The following is a 14707-nucleotide window of genomic DNA, read 5'->3' as shown; positions in this document are numbered from 1 at the left end:
TTTTTTTTTTTTTTTTTGCGGTACGCGAACCTCTCACTGTTGTGGCCTCTTCCGTTGCGGACGGAGCACAGGCTCCAGACGCGCAGGCTCAGCGGCCATGGCTCACGGGCCCAGCCGCTCCGCAGCATGTGGGATCTTCCCGGACCAGGGCATGAACCCGTGTCCCCTGCATCAGCAGGCGGACTCTCAACCACTGCACCACCAGGGAAGCCCGAGGATACATAACTTTTAAAGATAGAGGTGGCAACCAGGAGAACTCTGTAAGATATTAATACTATGCAGCCAAAATACAGGAAAAAAAACTATTCCTAGAGCATTTACATGTCTCCATAAAAAGCTCCACCATTAAGGCAAAGTGCCTTCTACCCCCATTTTCAAATAAAACTTTCCCTGCTGTCTCTATAACCCCAAAAGTTTATGAATCTTCACACATAGAACGCCAACACACATTCCCCATATCTCTGAATTTTACAAAACATAAGCTCAAATACAAAATCCCATATCTGACCAAGGCAAGGTGATATGCAAAAAATACCTCTGTTCTCATACTTAGCTCTCATACACTTATCCCATCTATGCCACCCACAAACCACAAAAGCTATACTAAGAATCCCTCCAAATACTTAATTGCTCAGCCCGGTATTCCCTGAGAACTCACCCTGAGACCTCTTTTGACAACCTATCAGCATATGTACAACACCCAATCCCACTAGAAAACCTCTGAAATCAAATATGCAAAGTTGTTAAGACGATTCACACGTATCCCACACATGTTTCAGGGCATCGAGGCACAGTTTCCCTTCTAAGGCCTCAGCTCTGGATCCGTCACTGTTACACAGTGGCACCAGTGTACACGTCACTGAACCTCACCTTTGTTTCTTCACCCCAGAGTGACTGTGTATGTGCTCATTGCACATGTGTGCCCTCAACACTTGTACCAAGATAACTGGAATACATGCACAGGTTCCTCACCCTTCTTGTTTTTTCTCTTGGTACCTCTGGCACTCTGCCCCAGACAAGGGGGTTTGCTACTGTTCTCCGCCTGAGCTGGGATGTCCCTGAATGAAACGTTCAGCAGGTAGTTTTTCCTGTTCTGGAGATTCTTCTCATCCCACCTCTTTATTTTGACTGCTGAATCACAACTGCACTGCAGCGCCCCAGGGTGAATTCTGTTTTCCTGAGGTTGAATTCAGGCTTCGGTCAGTTTTGTTCTTGGAGAAATTTCCCCTGGTCTAAGGTGACTCCTTTGCTTGGTGTTTCTTCCAAATTCTCCTGTGACTCAGGAACTTGGAGGTAGGCATCTCCTTCAGGGCTTCCTAAATCTGCTCTCATGGCTGTGTCATCAGCCCAAGGGCTGTTGATTCCCTACCTATTGCCAGACTCCCACTCTTTCTTTCCAGTTCGCTCTTCTGAGTGTTAAAGAGGACATAGGCAGTTTGGCTCAGGAAAGAAGTCATGTCACAGGTGGCTACCTTAGATCATCCATCATCCCACTCTTTTTTTCTCCCAGTTTTTACATATCAGAAGTAACGTCAATTGAGACAACTCAAAGCGGCATAGACCAGCACAGCCAAGAGTAAATAGACTAGTTGTCCTGCGTTCTGCTGAGACAGGAAGATTTGCACGTCAAGACACTGGGGGTATGGTTACTCAGCAATTTTGTCACCTGTGAACTGTTTCAGTACAAGGATGAGGACCTTAGAGGGAGTGTGCAAGGTAAACATATTGGCAGTAGGCACCTTCTTTAGACAAACACTACAATGACAGGAGTTTTCGTGCTCCAGCTCTTTGGGCTTCATCGACTATCCGAAAGCTTGGCTCTCACTCTGAGCTACCTTGATATCCAGCTTAATGTTCAGGTAAGGGTCAAAGGTGTTTAAAATGCCCTTGCAATGGAGACACTTGATTTAAGGTCTCCAGCACCCTCCAAATATTGGTCGTGTTAGGGTGGTGCCCTTGAAGTGACACTGTAACTACTTGTCTCCTTGCAAACGTGCCTTCTGCATGGCTTTGACAGTGAACATCAGAAATTCATGGACATCTTCCTGCTTGTGTGTATGGAAGCCAGCAACTCACGGGTGTGATGGCTTGATAACATCACAATGATGATGGCTTGCCTAGTACATAGGATGCAGAATCCTTAATGCCGACAAATCTGAGAGTACCCCTGAGTCGGTGTAGAGGTGCCAAGAGATGGCGTATACGTCAGATTTTGCAGTGCTGCATTCATGTAGCAGGCGGTCCCTATATTCCAGAGTCCCATAAAGTCTCTTTTAAGTCAGACAAGTTTCTCTGAAGGAGTAAGCACTGTTGCCACAGAAGCAAACCCATCATGCAGGTTATGGTGTCTGTGGTGATTGTGATGGTTTTTCTGCTAGAGTGAGACCCCAGTGGACTTCAGCACCAGCTGTGGGTGCCTGAGCAGGTTTGCGTTTTGGAAAGATAATGAACTGAGCCTCATCTCCCCAGTGGAGAAAAGTAGCTTCAGTGTCTCAAACTGGCTGTATCATTTTACATTCCCAGCAGGAGTGAGCGAGAGCACCTGTTGTCCCATATCCTTGTTTACGTTTGGTGTTGTCAGCGTTCTGTTTTAGCCATGCTAACAGGTCTTTTAATTTGCAGTTCCCTTATGACATGTTGGATCTTTGCCATCTGTATGTCTTTGGTCAGCTGTCTGCTCAGATAGTTTGTGCATTTTTAATTGGGTTGAACTTTTAAAATTTCTTTTAAGATTTATTATTATTTATTTTTGGCTGCGTCAGGTCTTAGTTGCGGCATGCGGGATCTTTGTTGAGGCGTGCAGGATCTTTTGTTGCGGCGTGCGGGCTCTTCGTTGTGGTGCATGGGCTTCTCTCTAGTTGTGGCGTGCAGGTTTTCTCTTCTCTAGTTGTGGCGTGCAAGCTCCAGGGCGTGTGGGCTGTGTAGTTTACAGCACACAGGCTCGCTAGTTGAGGCACGCAAGCTCAGTAGTTGTGGCCCGAGGGGCTTAGTTGTGGCATGTGGGATCTTAGTTCCCTGACCAGGGATCGAACCTGAGTCCCCTGCATTGTAAGGTGGATTCTTTACCACTGGACCACCAGGGAAGTACCTTAAATTTTAATGAAGTCCAATTTATCAATTTTTTTCTGACATGAATCATGGCTTTGGCACTGCACCTAAAATGTCATCTCCAAACCCAGAGTCATCTAGACTTTCTCTTATGTTTTCTTCTAGGAGTTTTATATTTTACATTTAAGTCTATGATGCACTTTCAGTTGATTTTTATGAAGGGTGTAATATCTGCCTCTAAATTCATTATTTTGCTTGTGGCTGTCCAGTTGTTCCAACACCATTTGTTCAAAAGACTGTTGTTTCCTCATTGAATTGACTGTGTGCCTTTGTCAGAGATCAGTCCAGTATATTTGTATGACTCTCTTTCTGTGCTTTCTATTCTGTTCTATTAAACTGTTTGTCTATTCTTTTGTTAATACCACAGTGTCTTGATCACTGTAGCTTTATGGTAACTTTAAGTATTAAAGTTGGGTGGTGTCAGTGTTCCAACTTTGTTTTTCTCCTTCAATGTTAGGTTAGTTTTTGGTCTTCTGTCTTTTCATATAAACTTTAAAATCAATTTGCTGATACCCCCAAAATAATTTGCTGGGGTTTTGACTGGCATTCTATTGAATGTGCAGGTCAAAATCAGGAAGATCTGATACCGTGACAGAATTGTGTCTTCCTCACCATGTACATGGACTAGCTTTACTTTTATTTACATATTTATTGATTTCACTGAGTTTTGTACTTTTCTTCATATAAGTCTTATATATCTTTTATTAGATTTATGCCTAAGGATTTCATTTTTTGGGTGCTAATATAAATAATTTATTTCAAATTCCAGTTGTTCATTGCTAACATATAAGAAAGTGGATAGCAGGGAAGCCTGTAGTCTGTTGTAAGGTACTTGCAAGTGGCATGGTGTCACTTTAAAGTAGACTTAGATTAGTTGTAAATGCATATTGCAAACTCAAGGACAGTGACAAACATTTTCTAGAAGTATGATTGATTAATTGATACAGTAAGAACAAAGAATGGCATTATATAAAATGCTCAGTTAAAACCAGGTAAGGGAGAAAAAATTGGAAGACAAAAAAAATAATAAAGAACAAGGGCAGTGAATAGAAAACAGTTACAAATAGGATAGATACCAATCCAATAGTAACAGTAACCACTTTAAACATCAGACGTTTAAATACATCAATTAAAAGAAAGACTGGGAATTCCCTGGCAGTCCAGTGGTTAGGACTGTGTGCTCTCACTGCTGAGGGCCTGGTGCAATCCCTGGTCAGGGAGCTAAGATCTCACAAGCCTGTGGGGCACAGCCAAAAAAAAAGGCTGTCAGAGGGGATTTTAAAAAAAAGAAAAAAAGACTCAACTATACGTTATGTACAAGAAACCCACATTAAATATAAAGATACAGATATATTAGAAGTAAAAAGATGGAGAAGGTACATTTGTTAAAAATAAGCAAAGAAAGCTGGACTATAGCTATGCAGAGTATAGTTAACACTCATATTCTACATGTTTCCATTAACAGAAATTTATTTTCTAATTGACCCCAGTCATCTTAATTATATTTAGAGCTATGTAAAAAAACTGGGAAGTGACCAACATAATAGCTTTTCAGCTGCAACTTTTAATCTATATATTTATATATTACATTTTAAAATGTAATAATTTTCACAAAATTCTGCACTCAACATTCCCAAATTGTTCCATGTTCCTACATTTTATTTTATTTTATATTCAATAATAAGTCATTAGGCAGACGTTTGAATTTATGGATGAATTGTGTTGTAAAACATTTATGATGGAGGTTTTTCCAATTCTGAGACTTCTAACATGAATTTCCGCTGAAGGCTTTTTCACTTTGATTTTAGGATTGGTATCTCCTCAGTACGGGAACTTTGCTATTACCTAAGGGGTTGGAAATCACTGAAGGCTTTCCTTCATTCATTACACTGAGTGTTTTATACAGTGTACAGTCTCACATATTCTACAAGTAAAGGGCTTTTTACATTTCTTTCATTTAATAACTTCTCCAGCATGAGTTATGTGTTTTTTCACTTCCAGCTTGCTTCTCCTGGTAAAGACTTGTCTACGTTTCTAAAGATTTTCCTGTTTTTACAGTTCTTCCTACCCTGAATTTTCTTGTGCACATTAACGCTGAAGCTTAGATGAAGTCCCTGCTGCAGTGGGAACAGAGAGAGGCTTCCTCCCAAATGGAGGTCACTCGTGTTGTTTAAGGATAAGTTACGGGGGCTTCCCTGGTGGCGCAGTGGTTACGAATCCACCTGCCAATACATGGATTCGAGCCCTGGTCCAGTAAGATCCCACATGCAGCGGAGCAACTAAGTCCGTGCGCTACAACTACTGAGCCCGTGTGCCACAATTACTGCAGCCCACGTGCCTAGAGCCTGTGCTCCGCAACAAGAGAAGCCACCGCAGTGAGAAGCCCACGCACCACAACAAAAGAGTAGTCCCCGCTCGCCGCAACTAGAGAAAGCCCGCGCAGAGCAACGAAGACCCAACACAGCCAAAAATAAATAAATAAAATTTTTAAAAAAGAAAACTTAGGGGTTACAGAGACGTTGATTTTTCACCCTGTGTGCGCTCTCTGGTATGTTAGGTTAGAGCTGTGGTGAAGACTCTTCCACACTTGTCGCATTTATAATTCGAGCATTCATATATCATCCAGAGTGAGAGCTTTGACAGAGGCGACCCTGCACAGATGGCATCCATATGGTCTTCCTCCAGGGTGAGTTCTCTCATGTCATCCAAGGACAGAAAGTTGGAGATGGTGACCTTCATAGACCTCCCAGGAGAAATCCCTTCCCACTGACTTCATACCAGGAAGAGCAACAGATTCCCTGGATAATGGTTAGTTTTACCTCCTGCACGTTGACTAAACCATGGCTGAGGATGCCTCCCTTTTGGCAGATCATTCTAGGAAGGTGGGAACCAAATTTGCAGCAAACTCATTCATCTGTGTCATCGTCTCCATTGAAGCGTCATTCCTTTCCCTGGTTAATTAGTGCCCATCTTTTTTTCTTCCTTCATCTTAATTACAATTCAGTCTGCTTTATTCTGTTTTTTGGGTGACTACCCAAGTCCCTTATGGTAGGTAGGTCAAGAGGCAGAGAGAGAGAATTCTTCCCCCACCCCCAGGCAGACTAAAGACTGAGGATCTGGTGCAGGATGTCCCTTCTTCAATGCCTTGACTGGGGTCAACACATATAAAGGTTAGGGCAGTGGACTTGGCCCTCCTGCCCAGGCTCACAGGTCTGCTCCCTCCCCCAGCCCCTGAGGCCTGTGACTACAGCATCCTCGAAGCTTTAAACAGCTTCTAGGTGCTCATGGGGACTCAAGGAAAACAGGATCTGCAGACCAGGAAGCGGGTCCTCACCCAACCCCAGGTCCCCAGCACCTTGACCTTGGACTCCAGCCTCCAACCTTGAGGAACAGACGTCTGGTTTCACGCTCATCTGCAGTACTTCAGCCAAAGGGACTCAGAAGTTAATTAAGCATCTACTCTGCCAGGTGGCTGAGGAGCTTCACAGATACAAATGAAGTGCAAAACCCTGTCTTAGAAAACCTTTGACCTTGGTGGGAACAATACCAGCCAGTGAGTACTGGAGGCTCAATTTACAGGGTAGTTGAGACTCTTCCACTTTTCAGAAAGGGGACACCAGACTCTGGCAGGCCACCACTGGTCCAAAATGACAGAGGCTCCTGGACCTGGAAATTGGCCGGTCTGCACCAAGAGGTGCGGTCGGTGTGAAATTCACACTGGAACCGAGACGTGCTGGGGAGGAAGAAAAGTGTAAAATAACCTCACTAGTAATGTTTAGATTGAGTACATGGTTAAAGAATCATATTTTGGATCTGTTGGGTTAAATAAAATGGTATGAAAATTAATTTCTTTTTACTTTTTCCCGTAGCCACCAGCACACTTAACATTTCACGTGATTCTGTTGGACAGTGTGAGTCCAGAGCCGAGTCAGTTCATGCTTTGGGAGCAGAGAGTCCTCCGTGTGGGGTGTCCTGCCCGCGAGACCTTGGGCAGCATCTCCAGTGTCGTCCACCAGATGGCAGTAGCTCCCCTCTCTCCAACACGACTTTGCCAGAGTCCCCAAGGGCTTGGAGTAACCCCATCTGTCCATATGCTGCAGGTAAGCTTGCTGCCGCCTCTTCCTGCCCCGAAGGGCGTGGGCCATCCTTGCTCCTGAGGACAGGCCGGCCTGCGTGTCTTGTTTGCGGGGCAGGATGTGGGGCGGAGCCCCGTGTGGTGGGAAGGGAGCTTGCGGGGGTGGGTGCCCTCGCTCCTGCTGTGTGTCCGTATGTGACTGGGCACCACAGTCCTTCCTGCAGATGGTGGGGGCAGGCCGTGAGGCAGGGTCCCAGCACCCCACCTCTCTCACGAGTGCCGTGCCTGATGCCCTCCCAGGAGGGAGGAGGGCCTTTCCTCCACAGCACAGATCAGTGTATAATGCACAAATAAGGCAGAGAGTGGAAGTGCCAATGTGAGCAGCTGCTGTCCGGCCAGGCTGGGTGTACCCTCACCTCCTTGTCCGAGGGAGGAAGCCAGCATCATCCTGCACCTCTGTGTGGGACTGAGTATGTCTTCCCAAAGGCCCTGAGTGACAGAGGCAGGATCAAACCCAGACCCTCTTTCACCCAAACCTATGTTCCTTCCATAACCCTGACATCCCTTTACGCTGCCCCACGGAGCCCAGGGACTGGATCCTGAAGATGCGGTGGGGGTCCCTTGATCAGACACGTCCCCTTGGGCTGTGCCTGGCGTTCCCCAGAGCATGTGTCCAGGGGTTCGTCCTTACACTCCCTCCCCATGGTTGGGCCTGTGTCCAGGGGCTGAGGGCAGGACCCTGCTGGGCAGAGAAGAGGGGGCATGGGGCGGCCGTGGCAGCCCCCAGGTCCTCCCAGGTCCAGTTAGGTGCATGACCCCGAAGCCCCCCTTGAACTGGTGTAATCCAAACAAGCGAGACGGGCTCTCAGGAAGGATTAGAGGGTTTAGATGTACTCAGTCCCTGGAGGACGTGGACGTTTGTGTTCAGTTCCCTTGCAGAGCCTGGTGCTTCCTATCTGTTAGCCGGGGTCCCAGAGACAAGGCCACCTGGTTACTAAGGACTGAATTCACTTTTCACGCCGGCTCGAGGTTCCCCAATATGCAAGTAGTTCACAGCCTGCAGACACGACCAGAGGACGGCTTTGAAGAGACACTGTCAGCCCAGACGGGGACGTCAGGCCAGCAAAGGAGGCCAGTGTGCTGCTTGTTTGCACGGAAGATTACATGTTCAAATAACGGATTAAAGCTGAAAAAATCATTTTTTCCAGGCCACTGAGCACTTTATAGGATTATTCAGTCCAAAGGGGCTCCTGGCTGTCATCCTCTCAAGGTCAGGAGAACAAAGTTTCTGCCAGTGGCCTCAGTCCCAATCTGAGCTGAGACGCAGCTGGCCGTGCCAGGGAGCTGGTCCATAGCTGCCTCTTCCCAGAGAGACAGCCAGCCCTTGTCAAAACAAATAGCAGACACCTGAACCAGTGAGCACTTTTTTTTTTAATTAACTTGGAGCGACTGGAAGGGGTAACTGAAGGCCCCTTTGGGGGTTTGGTGTTTCTGTAGGAGGAGAGCTTGATTCCTGCAGCTGCTGAGCCTGGTCAACAAACGGAAACCCATCAACGACAAACACGTTCCCGAGTGAGGCTCCCTTGGGGTCCAGCATCCAAGGATCTAGGAGAGACAGGAGTCGGGACCGCTCATGATTCCTGAGGGGACAGCAGGGTCGGGGGCGGAGATGGGAATGAAATGACCCCTGGGAATCTGGGCCTCTGCTCCTCAGAGCCATGGGGCCTCATCTCTGGTCTGACTTCGTCCCCCACGGCCCATCCTGCCCCTTCCAGACAGAGGACCCAGTGCTCAGGGAAGTTGCCTGGCCCCAGGTGTAGCTCCAACGGCAGCATCTGCAGGAAGTCCCTGCAAGGGAGCTGACCTTGGCTTAGGGAGGATCTGCACCCTTTTCCTTCCAAGAAAATGGAAAAACGCATTGGGAGGGGAACTAACAAAACTTGCTCTGGGGAGACAGCAGGAGTGGAGTGGAGACCAAGGGGCAGAAATTCCTTCACTGAGCACTCAGTCTGGGCCCAGCACTGAGGCAAGACCCAGAGGTGGAGGGTGAGCAGGGCCAGCAAGACGGGGCTGTTCCCAGGTAACGTGCACCCGCCGGGGAGCAAGAGGCTTCACTAAAACACAGTCAAGAAAACACAGAGGCTTAGGTCCGTGATCAAATCAGCGGGATAAAGATCCCCTGGAAGCCATGTCAGTTCACCAGATCTGAATCACAGCTGCACAGACAGATGTGAAGATCAGCACACGGGACAGTGAGAGTGAGGGTCCTACGAGGGGAATGGAACTCTCCCCTTGCAGCTCAGAGAGAAGCCCACAGGGGCTGGAGCCACAAGATCGAGGGGTCGGCTCGGGACCTGAGTTTGGAGAGAAAAGGCAGGGCTGGATTTGCAGAGCCTTACAGGCTGAGAACAAGTTTGGAGTTTTTTGAGCATGGATGTAACCACATGATTCACCCCCAGAGGACCAGCCTGTCTTCACACGGAGGGTGTCGAGTGGCGGGCAGCTGGGGAGCCCCATCAGGAGGCCCTGGCAGACAGCATAGGTGCCCACTAACCACGGGACATGCTCCGGGACGAGATTCGGGAAAGAGAAAAAGGAAGTTGCAGAGACGAGTGGAGCCAGCTTTGTGGGAGGAGCACAGCGCCTGCCAGCCCTCCCCTCTGTGCGGGGCTCCAGGGGCCGATGTGGGCAGAGGCCTGCAGTGCACTTACCAGGAGCAGGTGGGGCTGTGAGGAGGGTGCGAGGCTCCCTTGGGGTAAACATGAAGCTCAGAGGGAAGAGGAAGGCCTGGGCAAGAACGTTAGGGCAGCCCTCTGGGGCACCTGCTCCCAGGGCCGTGTGACCCGTGTACCTCAACTCCAGTTTGGTTACGGTACCACCTACTTCTAGGACTGCAGAGGAGAACGAGGAACAGCCGCGGCCTTCGAGGGTGCCACTCACACCAGAAGCAACGGGAAGGCGGCACTTAGCAGAAGTGCACTTTCACAGCTCTTCAGCATTTAAATTTTTAAAATTTAAATAAGAATTTAAAATTTTTAGGGTGTCCAGCATGCTGGTTTGAAACACTTACACACAGTGAAACGGTTACTACAGTCAAGCTAATTAGCACGTCTGGCTCACGTAGTGACCACTGTGTGTGGTCAGAGCACCTGAGGTCTACTCCCTGAGCGAATTTCCAGGACCTGACCCAGCGTTACCACCTGCAGTCACCGTGCTGGACAGTAGTCTCGGGACTGCTCACCCTGCGTCCCTGCAGCTTTGTCTCTGTGACCAGTTCCTGCCCACCTCCCCCACCTCCCGGCGCCTGGTCACCCCCATCTACCCTTTGCTTAAAATTTAAATCAACAAAGCTGACATCACAGCTCCTTGAGTAAGAATGGATCAGGGAGATCTCTTTGGTGAGAGTTTGGGTACAACTTAAAATGCTCTTAATGCTGCCATAGAACAAAAACATCTCCCGGTTCTAATTTCCACCCTCAGTGGCTCCACAAGCCCTGTAGGACCAAATCCATTCAGGTTCTCATCTAAATGAGTATGTGTGGCTTTGTGCGTGTTTGTCTTGTTTTTTTTCTTATTGTGGAAATTTGTCAGTAGAGAGAAAAGGTTATACAGCTGAGCGATCCGGTTCCATCTTTGCCCTGCCTACCACTCTCCCCCAGGGGCGTTGGGGCAATTCCAGATGTGGTACTGTTGCATCCACCCTAAGGATCTCTGAAAGATGGGAGGTAATTGCATTTCTATCATTAAGCAAAAAGTTGACAATAATTGCTTAGCAAAACAAAACACCCAGCATGGTATCTGTTAATCTGTGGCCTCATTTAGCTGGGAGAATGCAGAGCTGTGGAAGGGTGAGTGTTTTGGGGCCGGCTGGAGGCCTCCGGGCACCAAAGCAGATCCCATCATGATGGGAACCCCGGTGCCTGGCTGTCTCTCTTGGTGATGTTACCAGCCTTTGAAAATGGTTGCCTAGATTTACTCAGGTATGCTGAGTTGTGAAACAATGACATTTTAATTCCAAGCTTCTATTTTAAAAAAACAAAAAACACTTTCCCTCATCAACTACTTGTACCCTGAGGTTCAATTTAGATTTTGCGCTTTTTGTTTTAGTTTGTTTTAATGTCTGTTAACTCGTGGATTTAAACATTAGATGTGTTTCAGTGCGGTAATTCTCACATCTTCAGTCGGTGGGGGCCTCTTCAGTGAATCCTTTTGACGTGGACCTGGAGACCTTTGGTGGCTTTCTTGTTTTCTGGTGGACACGATGTTTTAGATGGTGCATTTCCCGACTCAGACATGAAATCTTCCATTTCTCCCGGAAGCCACGGATGGTTTTAGTGAGAAATGTACTCACTGGGGGTGACTATTGATCGGGTTTGGTCACTCTTTTCAGTCCTTTTCTGTACAAAGCTAGTCATTTCATATCCATGATTCCCATTCGAATTCAGGAATACAGTGTTTTTACTTAACCTCATCCATTGCATGACCGTCTCCTTTCACTCACACTATTTTGATTCTCAATGATATCAAAGTAATGACTCAATCTGACCTCAACGTAAAAACGTTAGTCTCAGAATAACAATGGCCATGCCCGCTTCTGCTTTTAACTTAGTGGTTTCCTTCTGTCATTGTTACAGTTGTTGCGGTTGTGGGTGTGTTTCAGTATGCAGGAAGCCCTGTATTTTCCTGGCACCCTTTATTGTTGGCAGGGAATTGACAATGCTCGGGTAGACTTTCCTGTGATTGTTCATGCTGCTTATTTTTAAAAATAAAACAAAACAAAGACTTTTCCTGAATCGCCAGGAGATAGCAATGGGCTGGCATAGCTTTTTAACTTTGAAGCCCTGGTGCTTCCTCTTTTGTTGTTTTCACAAAGCGATGAGCAATTTAGCCTGGGCGGTTCAGAAATCAACCCGCTTGTCTCCCCTCCCCGACCACCTGCGAGGTGTCTTCTCCTCTGCCCCTACTGTGGGTCCTGATCAATTTGGCCAGATTCAGTCCTCAGGAGTTTCTCCTGAGGGAAGGAATCTGGGTGCTGGGGGAGCTCTGTTAGTTTTGAGTTGATAGGGTTCAGACTGTTCCAGAACTGTGGGATCCATGGGTATTGGGTTCTTAGTTTTGCTTTCAGATCTAGTATGTCTGTTTCTGGGAGAATTTGGGGAAAATACAAAAACACTAAATTTCCACCATCTTCCCAGACTCCTTAAATGGGCTTTCAACTTTCTAATGAGACTTAGAACAGGGTCAACTGTAGAAAAGAATACAGCACATCACTGTTATTGTGGACAATATAATCATTCACTAAAATTCAAAGTCAGTGTGCTTCCTGGTACCCAGGATTCTCTAGAAGGCTGTCTCCAAAGGTTCTGGTCTGTACTCTTCTCTTGAGGTTACGAAATAATTTTCCTGGCCACCAAACAAATCTGGCCGATATTCCCCTACCCTCTCACAGAGTAGTATATGCAGTTCTGATCACACACCATGATGTCAGTAAGAAAACTGGAGAGTGAAAACAAGGAAATGGTGATGAATTAGGGTTCCCATTGCTGCTGTAGAACATTTCCAAAAATTCACTGGCTTAGAACAGCACATATTTATGATCTTACAGTTGTAGAGACAGAAGCCTGAAGTGAATGCACAGGCAGTTCCTTCTGGAGGCTTCTGGGGGAACCTCTTCCCTGTCTTCTTCCAGCTCCTCGAGGCTCCTGCCCCCTCCTCCACCTTCAAGGCCTCCGGGCAACTTCTTCTCACATCTTCTTCCTCTGACTCTGACCCTCCTGCCTTCTCCTCAGCCACCAGCAGGGAGTTTATGGGTGAAATTCAGACCTGAAGAAAGGGCCTGGGCAGAGGAAGGAGGTCTAGAGCTTCTGGCCACGGCGGGGCCTCTGGTGCAGGAGGAGGGTGGGGAAAAGGAGCCCAGGGGTCAGCACATGCCAGCTGCTCCCGAGCCCGCACCCCTGCGTCGGCCACTCGCACTCCTCCAGTGAGTTCTGAGTCTAGGGCCCAGGACCTGAGTGTGACATTTGAAAGATCCATCACTGAGAGACAGAGAATGAAACCACTGTTTCCATCGAAGCGCTGGCAGCTGAGGTGTGTTCACACTCAGGTGGGGGCAGACTTAGCCTGGGGGGACGAGGGGCGCCCGTTCCTGGTGGGGCCGTGGCGTGCTGGGGTCGCTCTGCGAGGGGTGAGCGTCCCTCTGAGCCCCTCCCATGGGCTGAGTGTTCAGGAGAGGGCTCTGGGTGGCAAGCTCCTGTTCGGGACGTGGGGCCAGCAGCTCCCAGCACCTGGTCCCTGGGGTCCTCCTGCTGAGGGGTGGTCTGAGCGCCATGGCCCTCAGAATGGAATTTGCCCCTGGGGTCATTTCTGGGTAATCCTGCTTGTTACGTTTCAACCACACTGTCTTCCACTTGTCGAAAAGTTTTACAGAAAATGTTGGTCTGGGGCTTCCCTGGTGGCACAGTGGTTAAGAATCCGCCTGCCAGCGCCGGGGACATGGGTTCGAGCCCTGGTCCGGGAAGATCCCACATGCCGCGGAGCAACTAAGCTCGTGCGCCACAACTACTGAGCCCGCGTGCCGCAACTACTGAAGCCTGTGTGCTAGAGCCCATGCTCTGCAACAAGAGAAGCCACCGCAATGAGAAGCCCACGCACCAAACAAAGAGTGGGACCCGCTCGCCGCAACTAGAGAAAGCCCGCGTGCAGCAACGAAGACCCAATGCAGCCAAAATAAATTAATTAATTTTTTTAAAAAAGAAAATGTTGGTCTATCGGGTAAATCCACCCCCACGACTCCAGACCATATGTGCAATGATGCATTAACTTTAACTTTCCAGAATCTCCCGCTTGTAGAGATTCACAGGTAGCCCTTGGCTGGTTTGTTGTTCTACAAGAGACATGACCCAGCTCCCTGGCGGTGGCCAAGGGAACAGAAGAACCAGCCTGTGGGCTGCCCTTAGCAGGAAGCCACCAGCTTCTGGGCTGGGCTGATTAGAAATTGGGTCTTATGTTGGGTTTGACCCCAAGAATTGAACCCACGGAGGCAACTCTGTAGACTGTTTTCCACTGTGAATTCTGGAGATGAGCTGGAGATTAGAAAATTGGAAAATTCCTGATACTCTGCCCCATTCAGAAGGGCAGAGTTTAGATGCCCCTAGAAACAGAGCGGCTTGGAAAGATTGTTCCTTGAACAAAGAGCTTCCTTCCAGGACTGCAGGATTTTCTCTTCAGCTGCCCTTTTGCATTGCCTCAGAAATTGTTGGGACTTGACATTCTAATATCCCACTGTCTGGACAGGCCAAGTTTATTTATCCACTCACCTGAAGGACGTCTCGTTTGCTTCCAGGTTTTGGCAGTTATGGATAAAGCTGCTATAGACATTTGTGTGGGCATACGTTTTCAATCCCTTTGAGTAAATACCAAGGAGCATGATTGCCGGATCACATTGTAAGGGTATGTTTAGTTTTACAAGTAATCACCAGACTGTCTTCCAAAGTGTCTGTACCCTTTTGCGTTCCCACCGGCAGT

The 14707-nt window shown here is 47.9% G+C and overlaps 1 protein-coding gene across 1 annotated transcript in view; it reads left to right on the top strand.

Moving 5' to 3' along the window:
• LOC112409669 (putative uncharacterized protein ENSP00000383309) overlaps positions 1-14707 on the top strand; it is a 68369-nt gene that overhangs the window by 12195 nt on the left and 41467 nt on the right. Inside the window, exon 5 of the mRNA XM_024759940.1 lies at positions 6978-7208. Coding sequence (XP_024615708.1) covers positions 6978-7208 — 231 coding nt within the window. The remainder of the gene's footprint in view (positions 1-6977; positions 7209-14707) is intronic.

Source organism: Neophocaena asiaeorientalis, unplaced genomic scaffold (genome assembly GCF_003031525.2).
Source record: "Neophocaena asiaeorientalis asiaeorientalis breed wild unplaced genomic scaffold, Neophocaena_asiaeorientalis_V1.1 scaffold521, whole genome shotgun sequence".
In the NCBI taxonomy this organism is placed as follows: domain Eukaryota; kingdom Metazoa; phylum Chordata; class Mammalia; order Artiodactyla; family Phocoenidae; genus Neophocaena; species Neophocaena asiaeorientalis.
Note: the sequence above shows the minus strand (reverse complement) of the source record. Positions and strands in the feature narration are given on the sequence as shown.